General features: G+C 42.9%; 1 protein-coding gene across 1 annotated transcript in view; it reads left to right on the top strand.

The window, feature by feature from the left end:
* LGMN (legumain) overlaps nucleotides 1–27,052 on the top strand; it is a 42,097-nt gene that overhangs the window by 13,812 nt on the left and 1,233 nt on the right. The window contains exons 3-13 of the mRNA XM_073349482.1: nucleotides 12,617–12,714; nucleotides 13,843–13,924; nucleotides 16,458–16,543; nucleotides 18,504–18,579; nucleotides 19,182–19,244; nucleotides 20,259–20,325; nucleotides 21,690–21,808; nucleotides 22,498–22,587; nucleotides 23,710–23,907; nucleotides 24,627–24,797; nucleotides 25,915–25,982. Of these exons, the coding sequence (XP_073205583.1) occupies nucleotides 12,617–12,714; nucleotides 13,843–13,924; nucleotides 16,458–16,543; nucleotides 18,504–18,579; nucleotides 19,182–19,244; nucleotides 20,259–20,325; nucleotides 21,690–21,808; nucleotides 22,498–22,587; nucleotides 23,710–23,907; nucleotides 24,627–24,797; nucleotides 25,915–25,982 (1,118 nt within the window). The remainder of the gene's footprint in view (nucleotides 1–12,616; nucleotides 12,715–13,842; nucleotides 13,925–16,457; nucleotides 16,544–18,503; nucleotides 18,580–19,181; nucleotides 19,245–20,258; nucleotides 20,326–21,689; nucleotides 21,809–22,497; nucleotides 22,588–23,709; nucleotides 23,908–24,626; nucleotides 24,798–25,914; nucleotides 25,983–27,052) is intronic.

The raw sequence follows: 27,052 nt of genomic DNA, 5'->3' as shown, positions 1-27,052 counted from the left end.
AGCCTCATACCAACACTAATGAAATATTACAGGCATGAAAGAAGATGGGGGGCATGCTGCATTTAGGGATTTTCTCACATACTGGAGGAGAGTCTAAAGCTTCCACTTATAAAGTGTTTTTGGTTTCCATCTCCACGATGAAGAAGCAGCCATAGTGGAACCCATACACTATTAGCCATAGTAGCTCCAGCCAGCCATCCTAGCACAAAGGTGGGAACTCCATCCCTCCTTATCCCCTATATAGCTGGTTTTGACTTTCAAGTTTAAAGGAGACCATTTAAAAGCTATTGTAGTTAAACATGAACAGGGTAAGATCAGGTCTGCATTAGAAACTTTGCCAGTATGCCCTGAGCCTACCAGCTTCTATACAAGGACTCTTTTACTGGTATAGCATATTGGCAAAGTGCTCCTATTGTGGATGCAGATTGCTGGCAAAGTTGTATAATAAAACCACTCACCATGAACAAAACAAGCTGTATGGGTAAAATGAAGTTTTATCCATATTTCTGTGCCTATATGAGGGGCTTTTACCAGCACGGCTATGCCAGTCAGGATCCAGTGCCCCAAGCTGACACAGCTGTGCCAGCAAAAGCACCTAGTGTAGACCTGGCCATAGTAAAGTCAGCAGGGGTATGTGCAGAAACTTAACTTTGACCCCTTTTGGGGTGGAGGGTGCGTGTTCTGTTCCTTCCCCTCGTCCCAGTCTTGGGAGGAGCCCACTCGTCCTGTCCTCCTGGCAGGAACTCGCTCACGTTGACATTCAGAGCACTGGGCAGAAATCACATTACATCAACACTCACCGTTGGCCTTTGCAGTGCTTTGTCTTAATTAAAACAGTCGGATTCCCCTGGTCTGCATCAGTTTTAAGTCAGCTGCCAACGCTGGCCAAGGTAGAACACCTCCTCCCCACATCTCCATGGAGTGGGAGAGGCAAGCGACCCTGTCAAAGCTGGGGTGATCCACAGGAAGGGCCCAGCTCGTGTCCAGAGGAGTCGCCGCCCCCCGGGAGAGGGCGGTGCCTTATCCAGCCGTGGCTTGCGCCCAACCCTGCTTTGCGCCTCAGGCCTCCCCTGGCCTCGGCAGGAGCTCTGGCTTCACTCCCACCCCCTGCCCTGGCCCAGCAGGAGCTCGCTCTTCCTTCCCCCGCCACCACAGCCTCAGGGCCGAGAGAAGCTCACTCTCCTACCCCCCCCACCACTGTGGCCCCAGGGCTGGAGGAGTTTTGTGCCCCCAACAATTATTGGGGGGGCCTGTGCCACTGCTTTCCCCCCTCCACTTGCACATGCCCCTGAATGTCACTTAGGAATGTGATTTTTTGAGATTTCTAAACTTCCAAAAGTCCTATTCTAGATGTTTATTTTGCTTGCCAAACTGATCTAAGCTATACCTGGAAAAGCACTCTGTTGCCACTATAAGCCGCACCAGTGCTAGCAGGCCTTTTTATCTGTATAGCCATCCTGACAAGCCTTTTCAAATATAGACCTGGCCATGGGCGGTGGGTATCGTAGACAGGGGGAGGCCATGCCTCCTCAAACAGCCTAGCGTGGTCCTGCCCATGTTCCACCAGACCCCCTCCTGCCTGCTGGTCCCTTCTGTGGCCGAGAGGCTGGGGCAGGTGGGCAGGCTGGGGGCAGTGGTGCGCAAGACCATGCCACACCATGTCCCCCATCCTCCTGCCACTGGGACCAAGCTGGGGCAGGGGGAGCTCCGGCCGTGCTGCCCGCCCAGTGCTGGGGCCAGGGGCAATCCAGCCACACCGCTCACCTGCCCAGTGCTGGGGCGCGTGGTGGGGCAGTGTGCTCCGGGCTCTGGCGGGGGAACAGAAGGGGGGGAGGGGCCAGGGACTAGCCTCCCCCTAGGGCGCGTTCACCCCGCCGCCCATGGACTTGGCCAAAATAACTAGCCCAGTGGTCCCCAACCTTTCTGTGGGAATAGCATATTCCTATTCCCAGAAGACTGGTGGGCGCCAGACCCCCCCGCCACTGAAATGCTGCCGAGAAGCGACAGTGACAAAAAGCGCCGCTGCCAAAATGCTGCCGAAAAACGGCCACGCTTCTCAGCAGCATTTCAGCGGCCGGTTCTCCGGTGGCTGCGCTCGGTGGCGGTGGCATGTCCTGTGGGTGCACACAACTGACCTGGCGGGTGCCATTGCGCCCGCAGGTACTGCATTGGGGCCCCGTGAACTAGCCACTTTTGAAAGTCTTGGCTATGCATTCCTTCTAGTTCCATTCTTTATGCAAATGCAGCTGAGGAAGAAATGAGGAAACCTAAAAGCTTAAGGTGCAGTGGAGAAACCCCAACCTCCTTCCAGGCTACACAACGTGACAGCAGTTTCTCTCTGAACAATGAGTAAACAAGTGAATTTAGTTGTCATTAAGAAGAATGTCTCCCACAGTTTTTAAAAAGTGCCTTAACTCCTACTGAGACTCTGTCTACACTGCACAGTTAACCCAGAATTTTGGGGCCTAGATCAGCCTCACCCAGGTGTGAGCATCACCACTGGAAACCATAGCTGAATTACTGTGTCCTCAGTGTTTATGCAGTCATCCGTGTGCTAGCAAAAGGTTCTAAAGTAGACTTGGTCTTTGGGAGCCCTAAATGAGATGCTTTAAACTTAAAAAGAAAAGGAGTACTTGTGGCACTTTAGAGACTAACAAATTTATTTGAGCATAAGCTTTCCTGAGCTACAGCTCACTTCATCGGATGCATTCTTTTTGCAAATACAGACTAACATGGCTGCTACTCTGAAACCTGTCTTTAAACTTAAAGGGATCTGATTTTGAGAGACTGGATACCTATGAATTTTTGAATATCAGACTCCTTTAAAGTATGTTTAGGCACCCAAAAAAATCACTTGCTTCAGGTTGGGGGGCTTTCTGTAGGCAAGGACTGGCCTGTCTCCCAAGATTTGTGAGTGTGTTGGGTCGTCGTTGAGGATAGGTTGTAGATCCTTAATAATGCGTTGGAGGGGTTTTAGTTGGGGGCTGAAGGTGACGGCTAGTGGCGTTCTGTTATTTTCTTTGTTGGGCCTGTCCTGTAGTAGGTGACTTCTGGGTACTCTTCTGGCTCTGTCAATCTGTTTCTTCACTTCAGCAGGTGGGTATTGTAGTTGTAAGAATGCTTGATAGAGATCTTGTAGGTGTTTGTCTCTGTCTGAGGGGTTGGAGCAAATGTGGTTGTATCGCAGAGCTTGGCTGTAGACAATGGATCATGTGGTGTGGTCAGGGTGAAAGCTGGAGGCATGTAGGTAGGAATAGCGGTCAGTAGGTTTCCGGTATAGGGTGGTGTTTATGTAACCATCGTTGATTAGCGCTGTAGTGTCCAGGAAGTGGATCTCTTGTGTGGACTGGACCAGGCTGAGGTTGATGGTGGGATGGAAATTGTTGAAATCATGGTGGAATTCCTCAAGGGCTTCTTTTCCATGGGTCCAGGTGATGAAGATGTCATCAATATAGCACAAGTAGAGTAGGGGCATTAGTGGACGAGAGCTGAGGAAGCGTTGTTCTAAGTCAGCCATAAAAATGTTGGCATACTGTGGGGCCATGCGGGTACCCATAGCAGTGCCGCTGATCTGAAGGTATACTTTGTCCCCAAATGTAAAATAGTTATGGGTAAAGACAAAGTCACAAAGTTCAGCCACCAGGTTAGCCGTGACATTATCGGGGATAGTGTTCTTGACGGCTTGTAGTCCATCTTTGTGTGGAATGTTGGTGTAGAGGGCTTCTACATCCATAGTGGCCAGGATGGTGTTATCAGGAAGATCACCGATGGATTGTAGTTTCCTCAGGAAGTCAGTGGTGTCTCGAAGGTAGCTGGGAGTGCTGGTAGCATAGGGCCTGAGGAGGGAGTCTACATAGCCAGACAATCCTGCTGTCAGGGTGACAATGCCTGAGATGATGGGGAGCCCAGGATTTCCAGGTTTATGGATCTTGGGTAGTAGATAGAATATCCCAGGTCGGGGTTCCAGGGGTGTGTCTGTGCGGATTTGATCTTGTGCTTTTTCAGGGAGTTTCTTGAGCAAATGCTGTAGTTTCTTTTGGTAACTCTCAGTGGGATCAGAGGGTAATGGCTTGTAGAAAGTGGTGTTGGAGAGCTGCCGAGAAGCCTCTTGTTCATATTCCGACCTATTAATGATGACAACAGCACCTCCTTTGTCAGCCTTTTTGATTATGATGTCAGAGTTGTTTCTGAGGCTGTGGATGGGAAAACCTGGATTTGTGCTGGAAATGGCCCAACTTGATTATCATACACATTGTAAGGAGAGTGATCACTTTAGATAAGCTATTACCAGCAGGAGAGTGGGGTGGGGGGAGGTATTTTTTCATGCTTTGTGTGTATAAAAAGATCTTCTACACTTTCCACAGTATGCATCCGATGAAGTGAGCTGTAGCTCACAAAAGCTTATGCTCAAATAGATAGGTTAGTCTCTAAGGTGCCACAAGTACTCCTTTTCTTTTTGCTTCCAAAGTGACAGACTAAACCGGAAAAAGACCTCCTTTTACCAGAATAAAAGTAACCACATGAGGAGTTGTGGTGGTATGAGTGGTTTAAATTCACACCCTATCTTGTGTGGGTGTAACTTCCCCATGTAGATAAGCCCTAAATGTACAGAGAGAGAAGGTGACAATGGTTAGGAAGCTGCATCAATTAGATAGTTTTATTGAAAAGAGCCAGTGTTTTGCACTTGAGGTTTTACAGTGTTAACACCTGAATGGTTGGTATCACCCCTTATCTCCACTACAGTAAATGGGTCCTATGGGGAAAAAAAAAAGATTTAGAGTGTATTGGAAAGGACATTGATGAGAAAATGAGTTGCTCTAGTCTGCTTTGAATGTACATATAATTAAAAAAAACTTACCAAAACAAACACTGCACACACAATCCCCCCTCCCCCCCGCCGTCCCTGGGGGGTAGGGGAGAGGGTGAGAGAACAAATGACTCACAGGACAGATGTTCGTCACATTGTTTAAGGCACGACTGAAAGACCTTCAGATACTTCAATGATGAGGACTGTTTAAGAACAGATATAGAACAGAATAATGTGAAAAGTACTTCCAGACAGCAGATGCAAGAAATGTAAAATGATAAAATGTAAATGATAAAAGGAAGTAAAACAATCACGCAAATAACAAACATGGCTATGAGAACAGTGTAGGAGGATGTGTTTGGGAAGATAAGTAATGGAAATGAGATTTTTAGACATATCAAGCAGTAGCAATGGCACCAAAGTGCGGAGGAGGAGGTTGAAAAGTTCAGAGAAAAGATGCTGAAGCAATGCTGGGGGTGGGAGGAGGAGAAAGGGCCACAATATGGAGGAGGGTATAACAGCAGCAACAAGTGGCAAGAAATTTAGCCGAGGCTGGTTGCCCTGTCTAGATTAAAATGATGTAAAGCCTAACCTACAGAACCTTTTACCAGCATAGCTATGTCAGTTAGGAGTGGTGGTGTTTTTTTTTTAAACCGATATAGCTATACCAGTAACAGCTGTAGCCTAAATACAATTATACAGGTATACCTGTGTTTATATTGGCATAGCTTATGCCAGTTCCCCAACCTGGCACAAACTATACCATTATAAACACAATTTCTCTGATATAACTGTATCCACATGATAAGGTTTTGATGGTTTAACTATACAGGTAAAGCCTAATGTAGACAAGGCCTAAGACAGAATATGCAAATCCTCACTTTTTGCCTTTTAAATGTCTCCCAATATATCCTCTCTCTTCTTCAACTGATCTCTATTACAATTAGTAGCAGTAGTACGGGGAGCACCTGGAGGCCTGCTGAGGTGCTATTTGTGCCTAATGCTTTGCAATCATAGGGTAAAAAGATGTTTCCCCACCCCAAAAAGTTCTACCATCTAATTAAGTCAAGATGTAATAAGTGAGTGTAACACGCAATAAGGAAAAGGAGAAGACAAAGGAAACTCATACAAACCTAAAAAGAAAAGGAGTACTTGTGGCACCTTAGAGACTAACCAATTTATTAGAGCATAAGCTTTCGTGAGCTACAGCTCACTTCCTCAGATGCATATCGTGGAAACTGCAGCAGGCTTTATATATACACAGAGAATATGAAACAATATCTATTCCCACCCCACTGTCCTGCTGGTAATAGCTTATCTAAAGTGATCATCAGGTGGGCCATTTCCAGCACAAATCCAGGTTTTCTCACCCTCCACCCCCCCACACAAATTCACTCTCCTGCTGGTGATAGCCCATCCAAAGTGACAACTCTTTACACAATGACAGGTTTCAGAGTAACAGCCGTGTTAGTCTGTATTCGCAAAAAGAAAAGGAGGACTTGTGGCACCTTAGAGACTAACCAATTTATTAGAGCATAAGCTTTCGTGAGCTACAGCTCACTTCCTCAGATGTGCATGACAATCAAGTTGGGCTATTTCCTGCACAAATCCAGGTTCTCTCACATCCCCCCCACCTTCATACACACACAAACTCACTCTCCTGCTGGTAATAGCTCATCCAAACTGACCACTCTTCAAGTTAAAATCCAAGTTAAACCAGAACATCTGGGGGGGGGGAGGGGGGGAGGAAAAAACAAGAGGAAACAGGCTACCTTGCATAATGACTTAGCCACTCCCAGTCTCTATTTAAGCCTAAATTAATAGTATCCAATTTGCAAATGAATTCCAATTCAGCAGTTTCTCGCTGGAGTCTGGATTTGAAGTTTTTTTGTTTTAAGATAGCGACCTTCATGTCTGTGATCGTGTGACCAGAGAGATTGAAGTGTTCTCCGACTGGTTTATGAATGTTATAATTCTTGACATCTGATTTGTGTCCATTTATTCTTTTACGTAGAGACTGTCCAGTTTGACCAATGTACATGGCAGAGGGGCATTGCTGGCACATGATGGCATATATCACATTGGTGGATGTGCAGGTGAACGAGCCTCTGATAGTGTGGCTGATGTTATTAGGCCCTGTGATGGTGTCCCCTGAATAGATATGTGGGCACAATTGGCAACGGGCTTTGTTGCAAGGATAAGTTCCTGGGTTAGTGGTTCTGTTGTGTGGTATGTGGTTGTTGGTGAGTATTTGCTTCAGGTTGCGGGGCTGTCTGTAGGCAAGGACTGGCCTGTCTCCCAAGATTTGTGAGAGTGTTGGGTCATCCTTTAGGATAGGTTGTAGATCCTTAATAATGCGTTGGAGGGGTTTTAGTTGGGGGCTGAAGGTGACGGCTAGTGGCGTTCTGTTATTTTCTTTGTTAGGCCTGTCCTGTAGTAGGTAACTTCTGGGAACTCTTCTGGCTCTATCAATCTGTTTCTTTACTTCTGCAGGTGGGTATTGTAGTTGTAAGAAAGCTTGACAGAGATCTTGTAGGTGTTTGTCTCTGTCTGAGGGGTTGGAGCAAATGCGGTTGTATCGCTAGTTACAGGCTAGTTATGTACACAGCTAGTTATGTACACAGCTGAATGGTTCTGAGTTGGTTAATATTTGTACATCAGAAGTTTTTATTGTCCATCTATTTGGAGCTTGTTTTTACAGGGAAATGTACTATAATTATACCACTATAGTTATACTGGTATAACTCCTAGTGCAGACACACATTCCAAAATAAGAGTGCCTTTCTCTAGTTTAGTTTATGTCAGTATTGTGTAGTTTAGTTATACTGATATGGTTATGCTGATAGGTTTCCCTGTGTAGCTAAGCCCATAACCATTTACTGTAGGCACCACAGAAGAAGTAGATCTTTGGGAAGGATTTCAAGGTCAGAAGAGTGACTGTACAGATTAGTGCTTTCCAGTTCTCTTTTTCCCTAGCAAACCTCACAAACGTCTGCTTCATATCTTACGTTTTTACACTGTTCTCTCCTATTCTTGTCTTGTCTATTGTCAAGATCTGTGTTTAATGTAAGCAGTTTGGGGTAGGGACTGGTGAAGTGCCATGCAGATGTCAATGTTGAAATATAAATATTTAAGTTTACAGAGCTGGATGGAAGAAAATATCGTCTGATGTAATAGGAAATATAACTCCTTTAGTAAGGATGGGTAGATTTCCAAAGTAAATCATGTGACGAGATTGTGCTACAGCAGATTTTTTTTTTTTTTTTTTAGCATGGAACGTACCTCGCCTTTTCCTGGAATCTTGCTCAATTACCACCCCATCTCTGTGTCAGACTCTGAAGACAGGGCTTTTCCTATATTATTAACATTTCACTAATTTAACTAAATTTGATCTGATTAAACCAGGTCAAACCCCTAATGTGGACACTCCTAAACCAGTTTAACCTTTGCTTAGCATATGCTAATAAATTACTGATTTAAACTAAACCAATGTAAGTGAGGTTTATTCATGTTTCAGTGTCTACGTCAGGAGTTCTCTCTGGTTTAATTGGATTGATTTAATTAAACCTGTGCAACTTTTCTAATGTTGACTAGATCGGGGTGGGCAAACTATGGCCCGTGGGCTGGAACCAGCCCGCCAGCCATTTTAATCCAGCCCTCAAGCTCCTGCTAGGGTCTGGGGATTGCCCCACTCCGACGCTCCAGTTGGGGAGTAGGGTCGGGGGCCGCTCCATGCGGCTCCCGGAAGCAGCGGCATGGCCCCCCTCCGGCTCCTATGTGTAGGGGAAGCCAGAGAGCTCCACTCTGCATGCTGCCCCGCCCCAAGTGCCACCCCCGTAGCTCCCATTGGCCGCAAACCACAGCCAATGGGAGCTACAGGAGCAGTGCCTGCAGACTGGGCAACATGCAAGGCTGCCTGGCTGTGCCTCGCATAAGAGCTGGAGAAGGGACTTCTGGGAGCTGCTTCCGGGAGCCCCTTGAGGTAAGTGCTGCCTGGAGCCTGCCCCCCTGAGCCTCTCCCCATGCACCAACACCCTGCCCCAGCCCTGATCCCCCTCCCGCCCTCCAAACCCCTTGGCCCCAGCCCGGAGCACCCTCCTGCACCCCAAACCTCTCATCCCCAGCCCTACCCCAGAGCCTGCGCCCCGAGCCAGAGGCCTCACCGCCACACACCCCAACCCTGTGCCCCAGCCCTGAGCCCCCTCCTGCCCTTCAAACCACTTGGTCCCAGCCCGGAGCACCCTCCTGCACCCCAAAACCTTCATCCCCAGCCCCACTCCAGAGCTCGTACCCCCTGCCCCAGTCCTGATCCCCCTCCTGCCTTCCAAACCCCTCGGTTCCAGCCTGGAGCACCCTCCTACACCCCAAACTCCTCATCCATAGCCCCACCCCAGAGCCCACACCCCCAGCTGGAGCCCTCACTCCTCTCCCCCCGCACTCCACCTTCCTGCCCCAGCCTGGAGCCCCCTCCCGCACCCTGAACTCTTCAGTTCTGGCCCCACCCCGGAAACCGCACCCGGAACCAGAGCCATCACCCCCCCTCTGCACCCCAACCACAATTTTGTGAGCATTCATGGCCTGCCATACAATTTCTATTCACAGATGTGGCCCTCGGGCCAAAAAATTTGCTCACCCATGGAGTAGATCATAGGAAGGGGTTAGAATTAAAAACAAACAAAGAAAAAAGCAAACCCTACCACCACACACAGCATAACCTGAAAGAAAACCTCTCTTGGTGTAATGCTATTTGAAGTTCCACTGGAATGTTGAAAAATGCATTTCTGGAAAATTTCTTAGTTATCTAGGGGTAGAGGAGAATTATTTTGTCCTTAGACCATTAAATCATCAACGGATTGTAGAGCTAAAATAATTTGTTCGTGAGGGAAGTTTCTAAAACAAAATATTAGCGCTTTCCTCGTGGAGACACGTATTTTTTATATAAGATCACTTTAATGTACATTGTAATTTCTGTTATAAAAAAGAGATTTAACTATAGCAGTAGTTTGTCTCTTTAAAGAAAATCTGCACATTCATATCCTGTTTATAATAAGGACAAGAGTTTGATTAGAAATTCTGTAGTTTAGCTTTTCACACAACTTGTGTTTACATACCCTTAAGATACTTAGGGTTATTCCACAAGGAATGTAATTAGGCGCGGGAGAATTTGTCCTAGCTCAAAACTGACCAAGTTAATTTTTCAGATGTCAGACCGCATAAATCATAACTAGGCCAAGCACTAAGTCATCTAAGGCCTAATCCAGAGCTCATTGCAGTCAAGGGGAGTCGTCTTCTCCACTGGACTTTGGATCAGGCCTTCAGTGCGTGGGATTTTAGTTTAGATTTCTTTGCAGAAGGCTTTATGTTCCCAGTAACCTTTCAGTGACGTCTATTATGCATAAGAAAACTTTACAAAAACATTCATGTAATGAATGGCTTTTTTCCCCCCCAATCAGGACTTGGAGCAAATTGGATTTTAATTGTACAGAGATGGTACTAATACTGTCAGTAACCATTTCTGTGCTATAATCTAATTGCTCCAAGCCCTGACTGGAAAAAAATTATTTGTATTACCATAGCAGGCATGAGTCCTGGTAATGGACGAGAAGGACCGTGTTGTGCTAGGCCAGCGTTACTCAAATGAGGCCACCGTGGCCACATGCCGCCACCAGGGGCTTTTCTTGCGGTCACAGCCTTCTGGGCTGCGATGGGGGGAGTGCAGAATAGAGCCCTCTCCCACTCCCTGTTGCTCCTGGATGCTGGGGCCAGCAGCAGGGGTTGGGCCCTGCCCCCGTCTGGAGTCACCTGGGGCACAACGCTGGAGGAGCAGGCAGCCAGAGAGTTCCCCACCTTCCCATGGGTGGTGGGGCTCAGGCTTTGGGCTTCAGCCTGGGGTGGCGGGGCAGCAAGCTCTGTCTGTGGGGCTTCAGGCTCCAGCCCTGGGCTCTGGCTGCGCAGTGGCAGGCTCCAGCCACATGGCTTCAGACTCTGTCCCTGGACCCCATCCTCCGGGCCGCGGGGCTTTGGGCTGTGGCCACAGGGCTTCAGTCTCCAGCCCCCCCACTGCCTCCTCAGCCCCATCTCCCCTGGCCCCCTGCTGTCTCCCCCTACCCTCCATACATGGCTTAATTTGCCAGGACTGATTAAGTCTACTGTGAAAAGTGATATTAACAAATATACTGGTATCACTTTTCACAACAGACTTCTAGATAGCAATAAATAAATTGCAATGATTTGGATGTGTATATGTGCATATTTATTTGATTATCCTAAAGCTAATCAAGTATTTTAGGAAAAAGTGAGAGAGTGGCCATCAGCAAGAGTTGGTGGCCACACTCTGAGGCCACCAAAAAATTTGTCCTGAGAACCCATGTTAGGCGATGTACAAATAAAAATATTGTCCCCACCCCAAAAAGCTTACAACCCTAGTATAAGACAATGGATAACAGATGGATATAGACCAGTGGTTCCCAAACTTTTCAGGGTCGTGTCTCCTATTACCCCGGTCTGTACCCCCCCAGAGCCTGCTGGAAGCAGGTCCGTGGCTTGGAGAGGGGGATGCGGACAGGGTGAAGGGGGTTGACGCTGGGGTCACAGCTGGGGGCCGGGCCAGCAACAGAGCTGGGTGGCACTCCCTCCTCACCCCACTTGGGGGCTGGCCCAGGCCTCAGCCACCCCCACCTGAACATTCCTCCATGCCCCCCCTCTCCCCCAGTGGGGTGCCTCCCAGAGTTTGGGGACCTCTGATTTAGACAAATAGATTAGGGTGGCGCAAGGAAACAAAACTCCATTGATTGGCATGATAGGCAGTGGTCTCAGCTGCCAACCCACTGTCAAGATTTTTGTAGGTGGTATTGCAAAGAAAAGTTTTAAGGAGGAATTTGAAGGTGGATAATGAATTAGTTTTGGAGATGTTTACAGGGAGCTTCTCCCAAGCATGGAGGGCAGCCTGGGAGAAAGCACTAATGTGCTTGTTTGAAAGTTTAGCGAGTGGGTGATGGAGGCTGGTATTATTGGCCTATCAAAGGTAAGAATTGACATTTCAGTTGCAAAGGAGAGATAATAGGTAGGTTTGGGGATAGGCTGTGAAGGGCCTAGAAAGTGAATATAAGCAGTTTATGTTCAATGCAATGGAGAAGAAGTCATCAGTGGAGGACTGATGAGAGAGGGATGACGGGGTCAAAGCGGCAGGCTAGTAGAAAGCCATTAAGCCTTTGATGACAGCTGTGTGTTCAGGCTTTCCGGAGGCTCTCAATCCTTCATATTTACAACTAGTTACTGAAAGCCTATGCTGTTGCACGTGTGTCATTCAGAAAGTCATGTGTTTAAAAAAAAAACAAACAAAACAAAACCACACAAACACCTGAAAATGGAGCCCTTGTTTCCCATACACTATGTTGTAGTGAGAAGTATTGCAGTTTGTACATGTTTTCCAAAGTCTGTGCACAGAGCTCGCCCTGGCCGGAGGGACACGCACCTTTTTGCAATCCCCAGCTTCTGTGATCAGCTGCCACATTCCACCTGCCACAGAATCTTCGCACTCCAACATTCCAGCCTGTTCTCACAGGGACCAGTGATGCTAGAATCTGGTGATACTCTGAACAGAAAGAGCTCTCAGCCATGATTATAACTGTTTTCATCCCTTCACACTGACTTAAGACATTTTAGGCTTCAGAGTGACAATTGTGAAATCCTGTTACTTAGATGAGGATGTTGGTCCGGAGTTTCTTTTAGACAAAATCTTATAAAGTGATTTTCTTTTGTTCCCAAAGATTAACAAGGAATTAGCAAGGACATTCTGCTCTATTTCAGGCTGATGTATGCCATGCTTACCAGATTGTACACCGAAATGGAATTCCAGATGAACAGATTATTGTCATGATGTATGATGACATTGCAGAAAATGAGGAGTAAGTGAAGAACATGGCAAGAATATTAAACCATGTATATTTTTTTCTGTTCCATAGTTAACAGTAGTACTTTGTGTGTATGTAGTATCTCAAAAAGAAGAATCCTAAGCACTTCACAGAGTATGTACAGGGACCACTTTAGCCATCACTGAAATGAGTTCACTTTAGGATGTGTACCTTGCAAATTTCTAAATTTCAAGAGTAAGATCCTGATTTCAGTTATGGCAGTGTAAATTCAGAGCTCTGTGGTAACTTACTTTTGCATGTTGTGAAACACATAAACAATCTTAATTTTTATTATACATAGTAAAAATGATCTGTTATGTAGTGTTTTACAGTACAGACATGCCTATATAGTGTGGATATCTTTAAGGGCCTTTGTCAGCCTGTTTAGTCCCCAAAGCATACTTTCCATAAAAAAGGAAATTCCCATGCATCATCTGATTTGGTACCTTTGACCATATTTGCCTTTATAATACAACCAGCTCTTACATTGCACTTTTCACCAGTAAATATTGAAATGCTTTATAAAGGAGGTCAATATTTATGTGCAGCTGCACCCAGTTTCAGTGATGGCCCTTCACTCTGGACTAATTTCAACACTCAGCTCTTACTTTTGGTTCCTAGAAGCTGTGTGGGCACAGTGACAGCCACACCTTAGTCAGCTGCCTTAATTGATAAACAGAATTAGGTGACACTAGCTGGTTAATATTTTGCTATCAGTGTCTGCAATTACACAGCACTGGCAATGGTTCAGGTGTCAAAAGAGAATAAAACCGTTTCAAAGCAGAACCAAAGCAAGGGCTACTTGAAGCACCTAAACTGATAAATCCAGGGATTGTAGCCATGACGGACCATGTCCTGCATCCTCAGAACAATTTACCTGGTCTTGCCACTGCGTTCATGGGGCTTGAGCTGGGCATATGTAATTGATAAGGCACAAAGACCTCCACATGATTGTTCAAAAATCAGTTTTAAAGAGGTGATGCTTTTGTAAATAAATATGTACAAATATTTGGGCTTGATCTTGTCGACATTTCATGACCTTTTAATATTTTTCTAGTTAATTTGTTGGCGCTATACGGCATATGAATTATTCTTAATACATGTGTCCAACTTAATTTTCAGAAATCCAACCAAAGGCATCATCATCAATAGACCCAATGGCACAGATGTGTACAAGGGAGTGCCAAAGGACTATGTACAAGAGGTAGGACTGAAGTAGTCTCTATTATTCAACCAATATGTTTGAGATTTAACATTACCTAGTGACCCAAGTAAATCTTTTTTCACCCCCAGACTGTTAGATATTCTCTAATACATTTAATATTAAGCCTCTGGTTGATACAAAGCACTGGAGGGTGTTCATCCAGTTAGATGGCTTGGCCAACCTTTCCTAACTAGGATGTAAACAGAGGGCATATTAAAATGGAGCAGAAACTATAGCAATAGACTGTTCCATTATTTCTGCACCATACTCAGAGTGAGGGGAGGGAAAATCTTACAATTAAAAAAAAATCATCAATAACTCAATATGTAAACATGTCCTGATTAAATTTAACTGTAGTTTATGGCTCAGTACCCCAATATCTGAGTGATTTACAAGTTGCTACTAAAAGTATGCTACACTGCATACTCCTTACTGTGGGATATAGAGTATGTACACTGCATGCTCCCCTAGCATAGGTCTGAAGAGCAGTGTAGATGGTGAAGCACTGCTTAGGTGAGTAGGGTGAGGACAAGCCTGAACTCTGTGGGTATATACTCTACACAGCTCTACATGTCCAAGCAGTGCCTCCCATCTACATTGCTATTTTTAGCAGTGTAGTGTCCCTCTGTCTCCCTGCTGCCAGAGTCTTTCTGTGCCACAGAGGAAGGTTCTGGCATTGGAGAAGTGCTCTGGTGCGGGGAGGCAGCAGGTAAGGGCTCTGGAAGCTCCCATCTGTCTCTCCCCTGCCAGAGCCTTTCCTTCCCACAGTGAAAGGCTCTGGCAGTGGGGAGCTGCCAAAGTCTTTCCCTTCTGCCTCCCCACTGCCAGAGCCTTTCACTGCTGTGTGTAGCTGCACACCACAGTGGACACAGCGTGCTTTTTACTGTGGCATGTAGCTACACATATCCTACACGCTGCCACCAGTGGTGTGCCATGTAGACATACTTAAATTGGAGGTAGTCTCAGAGATCTGCGTATGCCACCACAAAGGCTGTTGCAAAGAGCTATAAAAACAGCACTTAAATTTCTGTTCATACTGTCACCTGAGTGCTTATCTTCTCTACACTTCATTGAAAGTAATCATTAACTTTTCAAATAAAGGCATTCCTAACTTTGTTAAAAAAAAAAAAGTTATTTATTTCACTGAATCCTGCCAGTAGTTTGAGACTTCTACTGGATAATTAATATTGTTTAGCAAATGTGGCTTAGGTTTTGTACTTGTTTAACTGGAAATGAGCAGCAGTAGCCCTTTGGTATCAGCTTAAATGGCAAGAACTTTTTGACAGAGTGAAATCTACTTAAAGGGATTGAGAAAAATCAGTTGCTTAACAGAGGAGGATCAGAACTGTATTGGATATAATAAATTTGGGATACTTTCAGGCAGTCTCCCATGAGAGGAGATCACCTACTAACGGTGACGAGAAGTATAGGTTTCATTGTATTTTACACGTGCAATGACTGGAGCGTTTTCCTAGCTTCCTTCACTATGACTGTTGCCTGATTTCCAAGAGCAGTCATGATCTAACAAACTGCAGTGAGTGACCATCATGATTAAGGACTTGTCTACACCAGAAAGTTGTACTGGCATACTCCAAGGTATAAATTTAAACAGATACCAGTTATACCGGTATAACTATGTACATGCTTATTTTGGAATAGGTGTCTTTTTTCAGTTTAGCTTATGTCGCTTTAGAAGGAGGTTAAGCTAAACCAAAGAACCACTTTTATTCCAAAATACCTGCCCACATTGGGGTTTATACTAGTGTATCTATATCATTTTAGGTATACTGGTATAATTATACTTGTGGCACCTTAGAGACTAACCAATTTATTTGAGCATAAGCTTTCGTGAGCTACAGCTCACTTCATCGGATGCATACTGTGGAAACTGCAGAAGACATTATATACACAGAGACCATGAAACAATACCTCCTCCCATCCCATTCTCCTGCTGGTAATAGCCTATCCAAAGTGACCACTCCCCTTACAATGTGTATGATAATCAAGTTGGGCCATTTCCAGCACAAATCCAGGTTTTCTCACCCCCCCCCCCCCCAAATTCACTCTCCTGCTGGTAATAGCTTATCCAAAGTGACCACTCCCCTTACAATGTGTATGAAAATCAAGGTGGGCCATTTCCAGCACAAATCCAGGTTTTCTCATCCCCCCACCCCCACGAAAGCTTATGCTCAAATAAATTGGTTAGTCTCTAAGGTGCCACAAGTACTCCTTTTCTTTTGGCGAATACAGACTAACACGGCTGTTACTCTGAAACCTGGTATAATTATACTGGTATAGCTAATAAAACTTTCCTGTATAGACAAGCCCTTACAGGAAAAAAAAAAGCTGCATATGAAGATCAGTAATAATGGTTATCATAGGAACCAGCTCCCAAAGCCCACCCCAACAGCATTCCTCTGCATTGTAAAACACTTGTTGGTTCTGTCTGACAGAACCAGCCTGTCTAGGTGAGTAGATAAGGTTGACTGTTACTGCGCTTCATATTTAATTTTAAAACTCTCTTAATCTGTAGGATGTTACTCCAAAAAATTTCCTTGCTGTTCTAAGAGGTGATGCTGAAGCAATGAAGGGCATAGGATCAGGAAAAGTATTAAAAAGGTAACATAAAAGTTGTGTTCAGGAAATGATAAATCATATCACATGGGTGGACACTCATGTGCTGATGTTGAGTAATGGGATTTAAATGCAATCTTAGTTATATTGTTGTCCAGACTGAGGATTAGCAAGACTGGTCAATGGCTATTCTACATCTTTGGAATTAGTAATGTGACAATTCTACTTTTTTAGCAATCTAGTATCAAAAAGTGTGTCTGTATCTGATGGATACCAAATATAGTGTGGACTGAGATCTAGATATCCACAATAGAGAGCAACTTGACCATTGCAGACAAGTTGGTGGAGAGAGAGGGGAACTCTGGCATTGGAATCAGGTGGAAGAAAGGAGAAAAGTTACAGAGCTGGACTGTATTTAAATTGGTCATTGCCACAGAGCTGTAGTCATGTGAGGCTTTGCCTACATAACTCAGGCTTAAAATATTCAGTGTATAAATACAAGATTAGAAGCGCTGAGAAGGGTTCTGAGCTTTTATTAATGAATATTTTGCTGTACTACTGCAAAATTGCTCAACTGGAATGAGGTCTAAAAGGTGAACACAGCTAAACATTTCATTAGCCAAATTAAAAATTGCAGTTAGGCCCATGGCTACTCATACATGGGCATTTTCAACCTGCCTCCCTCTTCCCCCCCACATAGTTGTAAGTAAGGGAGTGGATGTGCGGTGGTCCCAACATTTATTGCTACTCAGTAAGAAGACAGTTAACCTTACTTGCATCCATGCATAGTTGCCATTTGCATGAATGGAACAATCTTCTGATCCCTGCGGCAGACTACACAATGTCTTCTGAGATCAAGGCCTTTAAGTATCCAATACACAAAGAATTTCAGAACCAGACTAGTACAAAAAAAAATGTGAATTAAATAAATAAATAAAATAAATAAAAAACAAATTTTAGCAGAATAGAGAAATAGTTGAATCCTAAATTGGATAAACACAACCATATAATTCAGAGCAGCTTGGCCACATTGTAATTGTGTGAAGAAAGACTCTCATTAAGGGTCTTAACAACAATGAAGAATCTTTAGAATCTCTTCCTATTATTGCTATATCTTTTAGGTATGGAAGTCCTTTGTTAACTGTGTCTGGTACTGGCCTACAATATTCCAGATACATCAGGGGAAGATGAAAACCCATAATGCATCTGGTCGTATTGTGCATTACTGTACAGATGGCTTGTCTACACTTGAAACGCTACAGCAGCCCAGCTGTAGCTGCACCACTGTGGCACTTCAGTGTAGACACTATTTATGCTGATGGGAAGGATTCTCCCATCAGTGTAGGTAATCCACTTTAATAGAGCATCAAGGATTAGAAGGCTAAAAATCCCATATTTGAGTACATTGCATTCTTTGAACACATTTAAAATGTACCAGTGTTTTCTGATATTTTCAGCACATATTTATGAAGCTGAACTAGATTAACCTGAAATTAAAAATAATCATGGAAATAGCTATTGATTCTCAGGTTTTATAAAACTATTTTACAAAAGCTTAATCTGGGACTAAAATGACCCAAAATGTTTATATTACAAGAATAAGACACTTAAATCCATTTACATTGCTAGTGTGAAAATTCTGAGTCTCTTAAAAGACATAAAATCATACAATTGTAGGACTGGAAGGGCCCTTGAGAGGTCTTCTAGTCCAGTCCCCTGCACTCACGGCAGGACTAAGTATTATCTAGAAAGACCATCCCTAACAGGTGTGTGTTTTGTTCAGTTCAGGATTCTGGCTTCCTACTGCATTCCTTTTCTACTCATCCATCTCTTCCCATAAGTATCCAAAGTGTAGTACGTAATTTAAAAAGGCGGTATAGATGAGACTACATCTTCTGATTTATCTTCACAGATACCAGCATGTCTCAATACTATAACAGGTTTTTATGTAAAGATTAAGCTGAAATGTTTAGAAAGTCAGTTGTTTCTGAATTTCTCTTGGCAGTGGTCCCAAGGATCATGTGTTTGTTTATTTCACTGACCATGGAGCCCCTGGACTACTGGCTTTTCCTAATGATGATGTAAGCATTTTATTTTGAACATTTTTAAAGTTACCATAAAAATAAATATTTCTAAATCTAAATTTCTTAACACACTATTTTTTCTTGGAAAGAATATAAGGGGCCATGTTCTGATCTCCCACTTTACACCAGATCTCAGTCTGGGACATGATATAAAATAGAATACTTAATGTTTGAAAGCTGAGGTCTAGACAGACTATTTATTTGTTGTGTGATTTTTATTGCTTAGCTTTGCAGTGCATCATTCAGACCTTTGTGGGTATGATTATTCATCTTGCACACTGTAGTAAATACTGTAACCTCTGTTTCCCCGGGGGGGGGGAAACATTGAGGGTAAAAAATATAACTCCATGTTAAATTTGGACTTGATGATCACAGACTACAGTAAATCACTTATTTAAGTACAAAAGGGGTACAAGTGTGGATTAAATATTCAAGCAACTCTCTTGTGAACTCTAACAATGAAAATATTTATATCTCCAAACAATTAGAAGCAGTAATATATAAAAAGTAGGAATCATTTATTCTGATGAAATTAGTTTCTTCCCTTATTTATTTTGCTGAATTATGGTGGTATTAAAAAAAGTGTTCTTATTTTACAGCTCCATGTAAAGGACTTGAACAAGACCATTTATTACATGTACCATAACAAAAAATACCAAAAGGTAAACAACAGTTTATCAGATATGAAATTAATAGAGGAACTAATGCAGAGGAAGCATCTTTGTGACATCTTTGGCTGCACTTCCTTCAATTGTTTAAACAATAAAATCATAGTTGTTGAAGAGGAAGATGATTCAAAGCCTGAAATTTAGATGGATTGCCCATCTAAATGGGATATATATTCCATTTTTGGACTGTCTTCAATTGCTTACTTTCCAGTTGTAGCATGTGATTTATTTGGATCAATGTTGAAAGGTTTCATATCCTGATTTAGCAAAGTCCTGTGACTCCCATATACTTTGATCACCAGTAGAGTTGAAAAACACCCACTATCACTTCACTCCTGCTTCTTTTGCTTTGTTCACCCTTGACCCTGTGTATTATTACTGTAGGAACCCTGTGTATATCTTGTGATTCACTGCTGGTTATTGTTACAAAATAACAAGTCAGCTGAGGATAAAGGGATACTTACAAAAGCTAACATTTAAATTAAACAACCCACCACTTCTTTTATCTAAGTGGTTTCTATTCCCATTTCAGCACAGGTGAAGTCACTTAGAGCAAAGAAAACTAATTGGTATCTATAGCTGTTTGTTAGATTACCTTCTTAAATAAACTTTTTATTAATCATGTCAGAGTACTAGTTAGTTGTGTTTAGGTCTGTATAAGTGGTGGTGATGTCTCAAAAATACTGAGGCTACAGCCAACTCAGAATGGTATACTATTTCCAGTTTAAAAAAGCTGACCAGCTAGTTGAATTCTGCTTGAATTAGCAAAAAGATCCATGTGAGATGTACATAGAAAAGTCATTAAGAAACCTTTTTAATGCAATTTTCTTTACTTGTTTCAGTTTTTCAAAGCAGGAAGTGAGCTAATTTGCCTTTATGTGTAGGACTATGTGTAGTGTGCTGTTTTAGTGGATTATCAGTAAGGACCAGATTAATTAGCGTCTGAAAGGAGTTGAAACTCTTCTCCAGCCCACTGTTTTTTCCTAACGTGTCTCACTTATTCTGCAGCTGGTGTTTTACATTGAAGCATGTGAATCTGGATCAATGATGAACCATTTGGCTGATGATATCAATGGTAAGTGATCAGTCAGCTTTTTGGCCTGGCATTTCCTAGCTTGAAATGGTCAAAATTTCTTGTGGCCAATGTGCTGCATATCCTGACTTGATCAGAAGTGTGGAGGGCAGTCCTGGGATTATTGCACCCACCTTCATGTAGAGGTTTAGCAGAGTATCAGGACTGTTGGATTCTGTCATTAGCTCTGCCACCAACTCGAGACTTGGTTTTTGACAACCTCTGTTCTCTTCAGCCATCTGCAAAATGGTGTGTTACTCACCTACCCTCAAAGACAAGTTGCAAGGGTTAATTGATTATTTGTTAAGCATTTTAAGAATGTACCATGGAAAGAATTATGAAATGCAAACTGTTAAAAAGGCAATAAAGTCTTCAGTTTTGGTGTCCTGCTTTTCACCAGATTCTAACTCTTTTCTGCCTGAAACAAAATGACTTGTATATACAAAGAAATAACTATTGTTATATTGGTATCACAAATGCTACATTCAACTTCCTTCAAAAATTCCTGCAAACATACAAAATATGCCATGCTATGTCTTTAGCTACTGAGGTCTTTTGGGTGTCTGAATTTTTCAGAGCTAGGATTAGGCTTCCTGTCCCAGTAATGGGATAACTTGCGGAGTGTTTTGAACTGGTATCCCATTGTGTTAGAAAATACTTGATTGGTAATAGAACATTGTTGGATGGAGCTGTTCTAAAGATTTTTTTTTTTTTTACCTTAGTATGCTCACTGAAGAGTGTTAATAATGTACAGTATTACTCCAGTGGCAGTGTTTTCTGGAAAAGAGGAATTTCAGGGATATTAAATGAGACAAGGTGTGGGTGAGGTCGTATCTTTTAGTTTTACACTGAAGAAGAGCTTTCTGTAGCTCAAAAGCTTGTTTCTCTCACCAACAGAAGTTGGTCCAATAAAAGATTAAACCTCACCCATCTTGTCTCTGTAATAACCTGGGACTGACAGGGCTACAACAACACTGCATAGGGACATTCAATGTTATTCCAAATCAAATATCAAATTAATACCAATTGTTAGCATGCAGAATAGGCAGTTCAGCTGATCAGTTAAGAATCTATCCTTCAACTAAGATAGCGTTTGTATTTGCAGTGTTTTGAATAGAAGCTTTTGATCAAAGCCTCTTTCCCCAACCTACACATTCTTCATTATGTGCTCACAATAGAACACACAGTTGGTAAAAGAAAAAGAGCTTTTTCAGTGGCACCAACAGCAACTGTGGACAAAATATTAGCAAGCTGATTTTTCAATTCAAAGCACTGAAGTAAATGAATAAAATCCATGACATTCAGACAAGTATAGCAGACAGTTAAGTACCACTTAAATAACGACTGCTCTTCCATTTGTCTGACAGTTTATGCAACTACTGCTGCCAATCCTAGGGAGTCTTCTTATGCATGTTACTATGATGATAAGAGACAGACCTACCTAGGTGACTGGTACAGTGTCAACTGGATGGAAGATTCTGATGTGGTAAGTTACTTAGATCAAGTATTTGGTGCTTTAAATTTAAGACAATTATAAAGCTTTAAGCATTACAGTTTTTCTTTATACAAGTGTTTTTTATCCTTTAGGTTTTATTTAAGATTAAAAATTGTTTAAATTCTTAATCATTAGTAATGTGGAACTGGATGGCTTGTATACTTAAACACTTTACTGACCAATTCAATATTTGTGCAAGTTGTTCATTTGGACATCTTTAAATTTAGTTCAGAAACTTAATTCCTCTTTGGTGGGTGTTGAAGTGGAAAAAGTTAGAAACAGCCTAGCCACTAATTTTGAGTTCACTTAGCTTGAAGTTACTAATTTGGGGCAACATCATGGCAAGCTTTTGAACATGAATCTCAAAGTGCAATTACTGAACAGTGTATCCAGGTTTCCTTAATGAACCTTAAATATGAACAAAAGTGTTGTTTTGAACCAAATTTACAGTAGTAACGAAACACTTTAGGGATTTTTTACTGCAGTTGAGAAGATGTCATAGAATCTCAATTTCACCCAAGTTTCCTAACGTTTCATTTAATCTCTTTTGAAGTGCTAATAGCCATTGCCCTGGTATTCACCTCCTGCTCAGGGGGAAGCTAAGGCTCTTCTAAATTTTCCTTGCATTTTTACAACAGCCATATTTTGATGTCTATAAACATATAGATTTCTTCATGCAGGAGGATCTGAAAAAAGAAACTCTCCATAAGCAATTTCTGATAGTAAAGAAACACACCAACACCAGCCATGTGATGCAATATGGAAACAAAGTGAGTATTCATTTAAGTGGTTTCCAGGTCAAGTCCTTCCCATATATTTTAATCCCTTCAAAATTGCTGTACCCTGATGAGGGGACAAATCCTCAGCTTCTGAATATCTACCTGAAAAACTAAAGCCTGCTCAAAAGCTAGAGAAGCAGAACGCAAGATCTGAATTTTGTAGCTCAGGCCTGTAGCCACTCATATCTAGAACTGCAGGCATTCAGTCTCTGCATTTACTCTTCAGATTGGAAAGTGCAAGACAGGAACCAAGAATTTCTCATTTCTCCCTCTCTACCCCCCTGTCCACAGCAGTTTGTCCTTCCTTCTACACAGTGAACCTTACTCCTTCCTAATTCTCTGCTCACACCCTCAGAAGGGCCAGTAGCCATTTGCTGCTCCTCAGCCCCTCAACCTTTATGGGCATCTTGAGCACAGAGTTTCATGCTAGCCTCCTAGCTACTCTTTTGTTCTCTGCTGTTGCTGTGGTCACGATTGCCTTGAGGCCTGATGAGAAAGCAGGGCATAGTGACCAGGCATGCAGAATAGAATGGGAAATTCCTGGTCAGGTTTGCTTTCTTGCATCAGACCTCACCTGGCTCTCTTCTCCTACATGGATATAGCAAAAAGAAATGTGGTCTATGGGCTAATGCAGGGAACGGAGCGTGAGGACACAAGGGTTCTCTTCATGATGCTGATTTAACCTCCCAATGCTTCACTTTACCCATCCATAAAAGGGGTGTATTAGACATATTGCCAGAGTATTGTGAGCCTTAATAAATGATAATAAAATGCTTTGAGCTCTTTGGGTAGAAGGTGCCATAAACTGGCAAGTTATTCATAAACGCAATTGAAAGCATCTTATCCCATTGTACTAATAAAATGATTTTCTGACATGGTCTTCAATCTGTAAAGTTCAAGCTGTTCAACCTGATGGCCTTTTGCCTTAGGGAACTTTGAAAATGAAGATTAGCCACTTTTAAGGCAACCTACTGCTTGTAAAACAATACTTACCTTCATGTGCCTTCCGTAGCCAAGCGAGTTTAGAAAATTAACAGGCTTGCATGGCAACACAAAGGACCTCTATCTAGCAGAGATGTTTAACCTTTGTGTGTTTTTCTTTCTAATGTGCAGAGCATCTCTTCTATGAAAGTGGTGCAGTTTCAGGGCATGGGAAGGAAATCCACTCCTATTTCACTGCCCCCAGTGGCACACTACGATCTCACTCCTAGTCCTGATGTGCCTCTTGAAATCATGAAACGGAAGCTGTTGGCTACCAATGATATTTATGAGGCTAAGAAGATTGCAGGGGAGATGAAAACACATCTAGAGGTAAAGCTAAAAATTCTGACAGATTCAGTTCCATTATATGGATGTAAATCAAAAGTAACTCCAGTGTGACTCATGGAGTTACTGCAAATTGACCCCAATTAATGCAAAAATACATCTTATACCAGTAACAGCCATTCTGATATTTTTCTCCACAATTATTTAAACTTCCGAGATCTTTAGACAAGGCATCTTACCAAACGGGAATATAAACATGCAAAAACTAACCTACTAGATTGTACTGCCAGTGGTTCTACCACTAGGGGATATCCTCTCGCCCCCATAATTCTTGCACAAGAAAACCATACTTCAGAATGACTGCTTACTTTAGCCTTTCAGAGATCAGACTTTCTCCGAAATCTCTCTAATATCATTATTGAAGAGCAAATACATTTTCCCAGAAAGCTGCTACAGCAAGTCTAGTCACGATTACTGTATGTTTCTCCCCCTTTTTGCAGGGAGAACTAATAGGTTAAATGGAGGCTCTATTGGAAGCCCACAACCTGTAACCTTTCTGATTTCCCTTCTTATTTGTTCATGTTTTATTAAGGGGCTGGCCCAAAAGGGACTGCAAGTTCAATGTTATTTCTTTTAGAAAACAGGGTATTTTTTAAAAGCCCAAGGGTTTGGTTTTTTTGAAAGAAGGAAGTGGCATTCAGTTAATAGTCTCCAAATTAGGGTCAGGAAAAGCACATTGTAAGTTGTCTTTGCTTTGTGTACAGGCTAAACGGATTATTCAGGAATCCATGCGAAAGATCATATTCTTCGTAACAGCATCCAAGGAGCGAACTGAGCAAATTCTGTCAGACAGACTGACCATCAGTGACTATGACTGCTACCAGTCAGCAGTGAATTACTTCAAAGCCCACTGCTTCAACTGGCACTCTCCCTTGGTAAGTGTAACATTAGCAAAAAAAACCCAATAGATTTGTCAGTTGGACAAGCACAGCTGCCAAGATGTTCTTTCAAAGTCAGTTTTTACCAAAAAAGAAAATTGGGATTATTGAACACCCCTGTATTTTCACTTTAATAAAACTTGAGAAACATTTTCAGAAGTAAAAGGAAAGACACTCCGTCTGCAAGCAACCATCTACAAGTAACAAGATGATCAAAATAGAGGAAGGATTTCCTTCCCTCCTTTTACTGTTTTCTCCTTGCCTTTCACGTGTAACAGGACATTCAATATTGGTTTTTAATCAACTCAATGCAATTAACAGCAGCCTTGAAATATAGTACCTAATGTATATAATTATATCCTACAAAGAAATCCCCTTGACTGTATGTTGTACACTACCTGTGACCGCCTACTACATATTATTTGGTTCTTGTTGAGTTCACAGACATAGTTTTTGAGAGCTTTACTACAAATAATTACTTTTGTTACAGTAGTATCCAAGTCTCAGTCACTGTGCAGTGCCCCATTGAGCTAGGCACTGTACAAACAAGTAACAGAGAAATCGGTCCCTGTCTCAAAGAACTCACAGTCTAGGTGTCACACAAGACAGATGCAGAAAACAGACAAATGGATGGGTTGAGAGGATGCAGCAACCATAAAACAGAATTTAGTGGAAAAAGCAGAAGTCTTAAGTCATCACTTGTCTAATCTATGAAGCACTGAGAGTGCTCAGCACTGTACATGAGACAAAAGCAGCTATGCTCTCTGCCTTAAGGAGCTTACAATCTAGAGACACCATCCAACACAAGGGGAGGTCATATTAGTCTACATTAGAGTTGTGGTTTCATTCACATTGGTTAGAATTATGAGTCTTGCATAAGAAGGGAATCTGCAGTGAGATCTGAATAAAGAAGATGGAATTAAGGACATTGTATGGCTGAAGGTGCAATGAAAAGTGTGAGAGAGGGGTAACTTTGGTCTGATGTTGGAATATTCCAACAAGGATAGAAATCATTGGTGTTAACAGCATCTACAAAGCTCTTTTACTTCTATCTTAAATAAAAAGAGGCTGGGATTTGACATGGAAATGGTTAATGTTCTTTGTTCAATTGCAGTATGAGTATGCTCTGAGACAGCTGTATGCCTTGGTCAGCGTTTGTGAAGGAGGATATCCTATTGACAGGTAATTCAGCTTGCAATAGCAGCCTTATTTATTGCCTTATATGCCACGCTGATTAGGTCTCAGCTGGAGTTTTGTATCCAGTTCTGGGTGCCACATTTGAGGAAAGATGTGGACAAATTGGAGAAAGTCCAGAGAAGAGCAACAAAAATGATTAAAGGTCTAGAAAACATGACCTATGAGGGAAGATTGAAAAAACTGGGTTTGGTTAATCTGGAGAAGAGAAGACTGAGGGGGGACATAACAGTTTTCAAGTACAAAAAAGGTTGTTGCAAGGAGGAAGGTAAATTGTTCTCATTAAGCTCTGAGGATACAAGAAGCAATGGGCTTAAATTGAAGCAAGGGCAGTTTAGGTTCAACATTCGGAAAAACTTCCTAATTGTCACGGAAGTTAAACACTGGAATAAATTGCCTAGGAATGTTGTGGAATCTCAGTCATTGAATATTTTAAGAGTAGGTTAGACAAACAACTGTCAGGGATGGTCTAGATCAGTGTTTCTCAAATGTGGCCTCCTGGGCTGTGATGTGGGGAAGGCAAAGTAGAGCCCTCTCCCACTCCCTGTTGCTCCTGGTTGCTGGGGCCAGCAGCAGGGGTTGGGCCCTGCCCCCATCTGGAGTCACCTGGGGCCCAATGCTGGAGAAGCAGGCAGCCAGTGAGTTCCCCACCTTCCCATGGGTGGCGGGATTCAGGCTTTGGGCTTCAGCCCTGGGGTGGCAGGGCAGCAAGCTCTGTCTGTGGCGCTGCAGGCTCCAGCCCTGGGCTCTGGCTGTGCATGGCTTCAGGCTCTGTCCCTGGACCCCATCCTCCAGCTGCGGGGCTTTGGGCTGTGGCTGCAGGGCTTCAGGCTCCAGCCCTTCACTGCCTCCGGTAGCCCCGTTTCCCCAGACCTTCCATCCATGGTTCAATTTGTCCCCAGGCTTGCCAGGGCTGATTAAGTCTGCTGTGAAAAGTGAAACTTGTATGTTTATTAATATCACTTTTCACAGCAGACTTACTAACTAGCAATAAATAAATTACAATGATTTGGACGTGTATCTATGCATATTTACTGACACTGCTATTTTTAGCATTG

Source organism: Lepidochelys kempii, chromosome 6 (assembly GCF_965140265.1).
Source record: "Lepidochelys kempii isolate rLepKem1 chromosome 6, rLepKem1.hap2, whole genome shotgun sequence".
NCBI lineage: Eukaryota > Metazoa > Chordata > Testudines > Cheloniidae > Lepidochelys > Lepidochelys kempii.
This window is presented reverse-complemented; position numbering and strand designations above follow the sequence as displayed.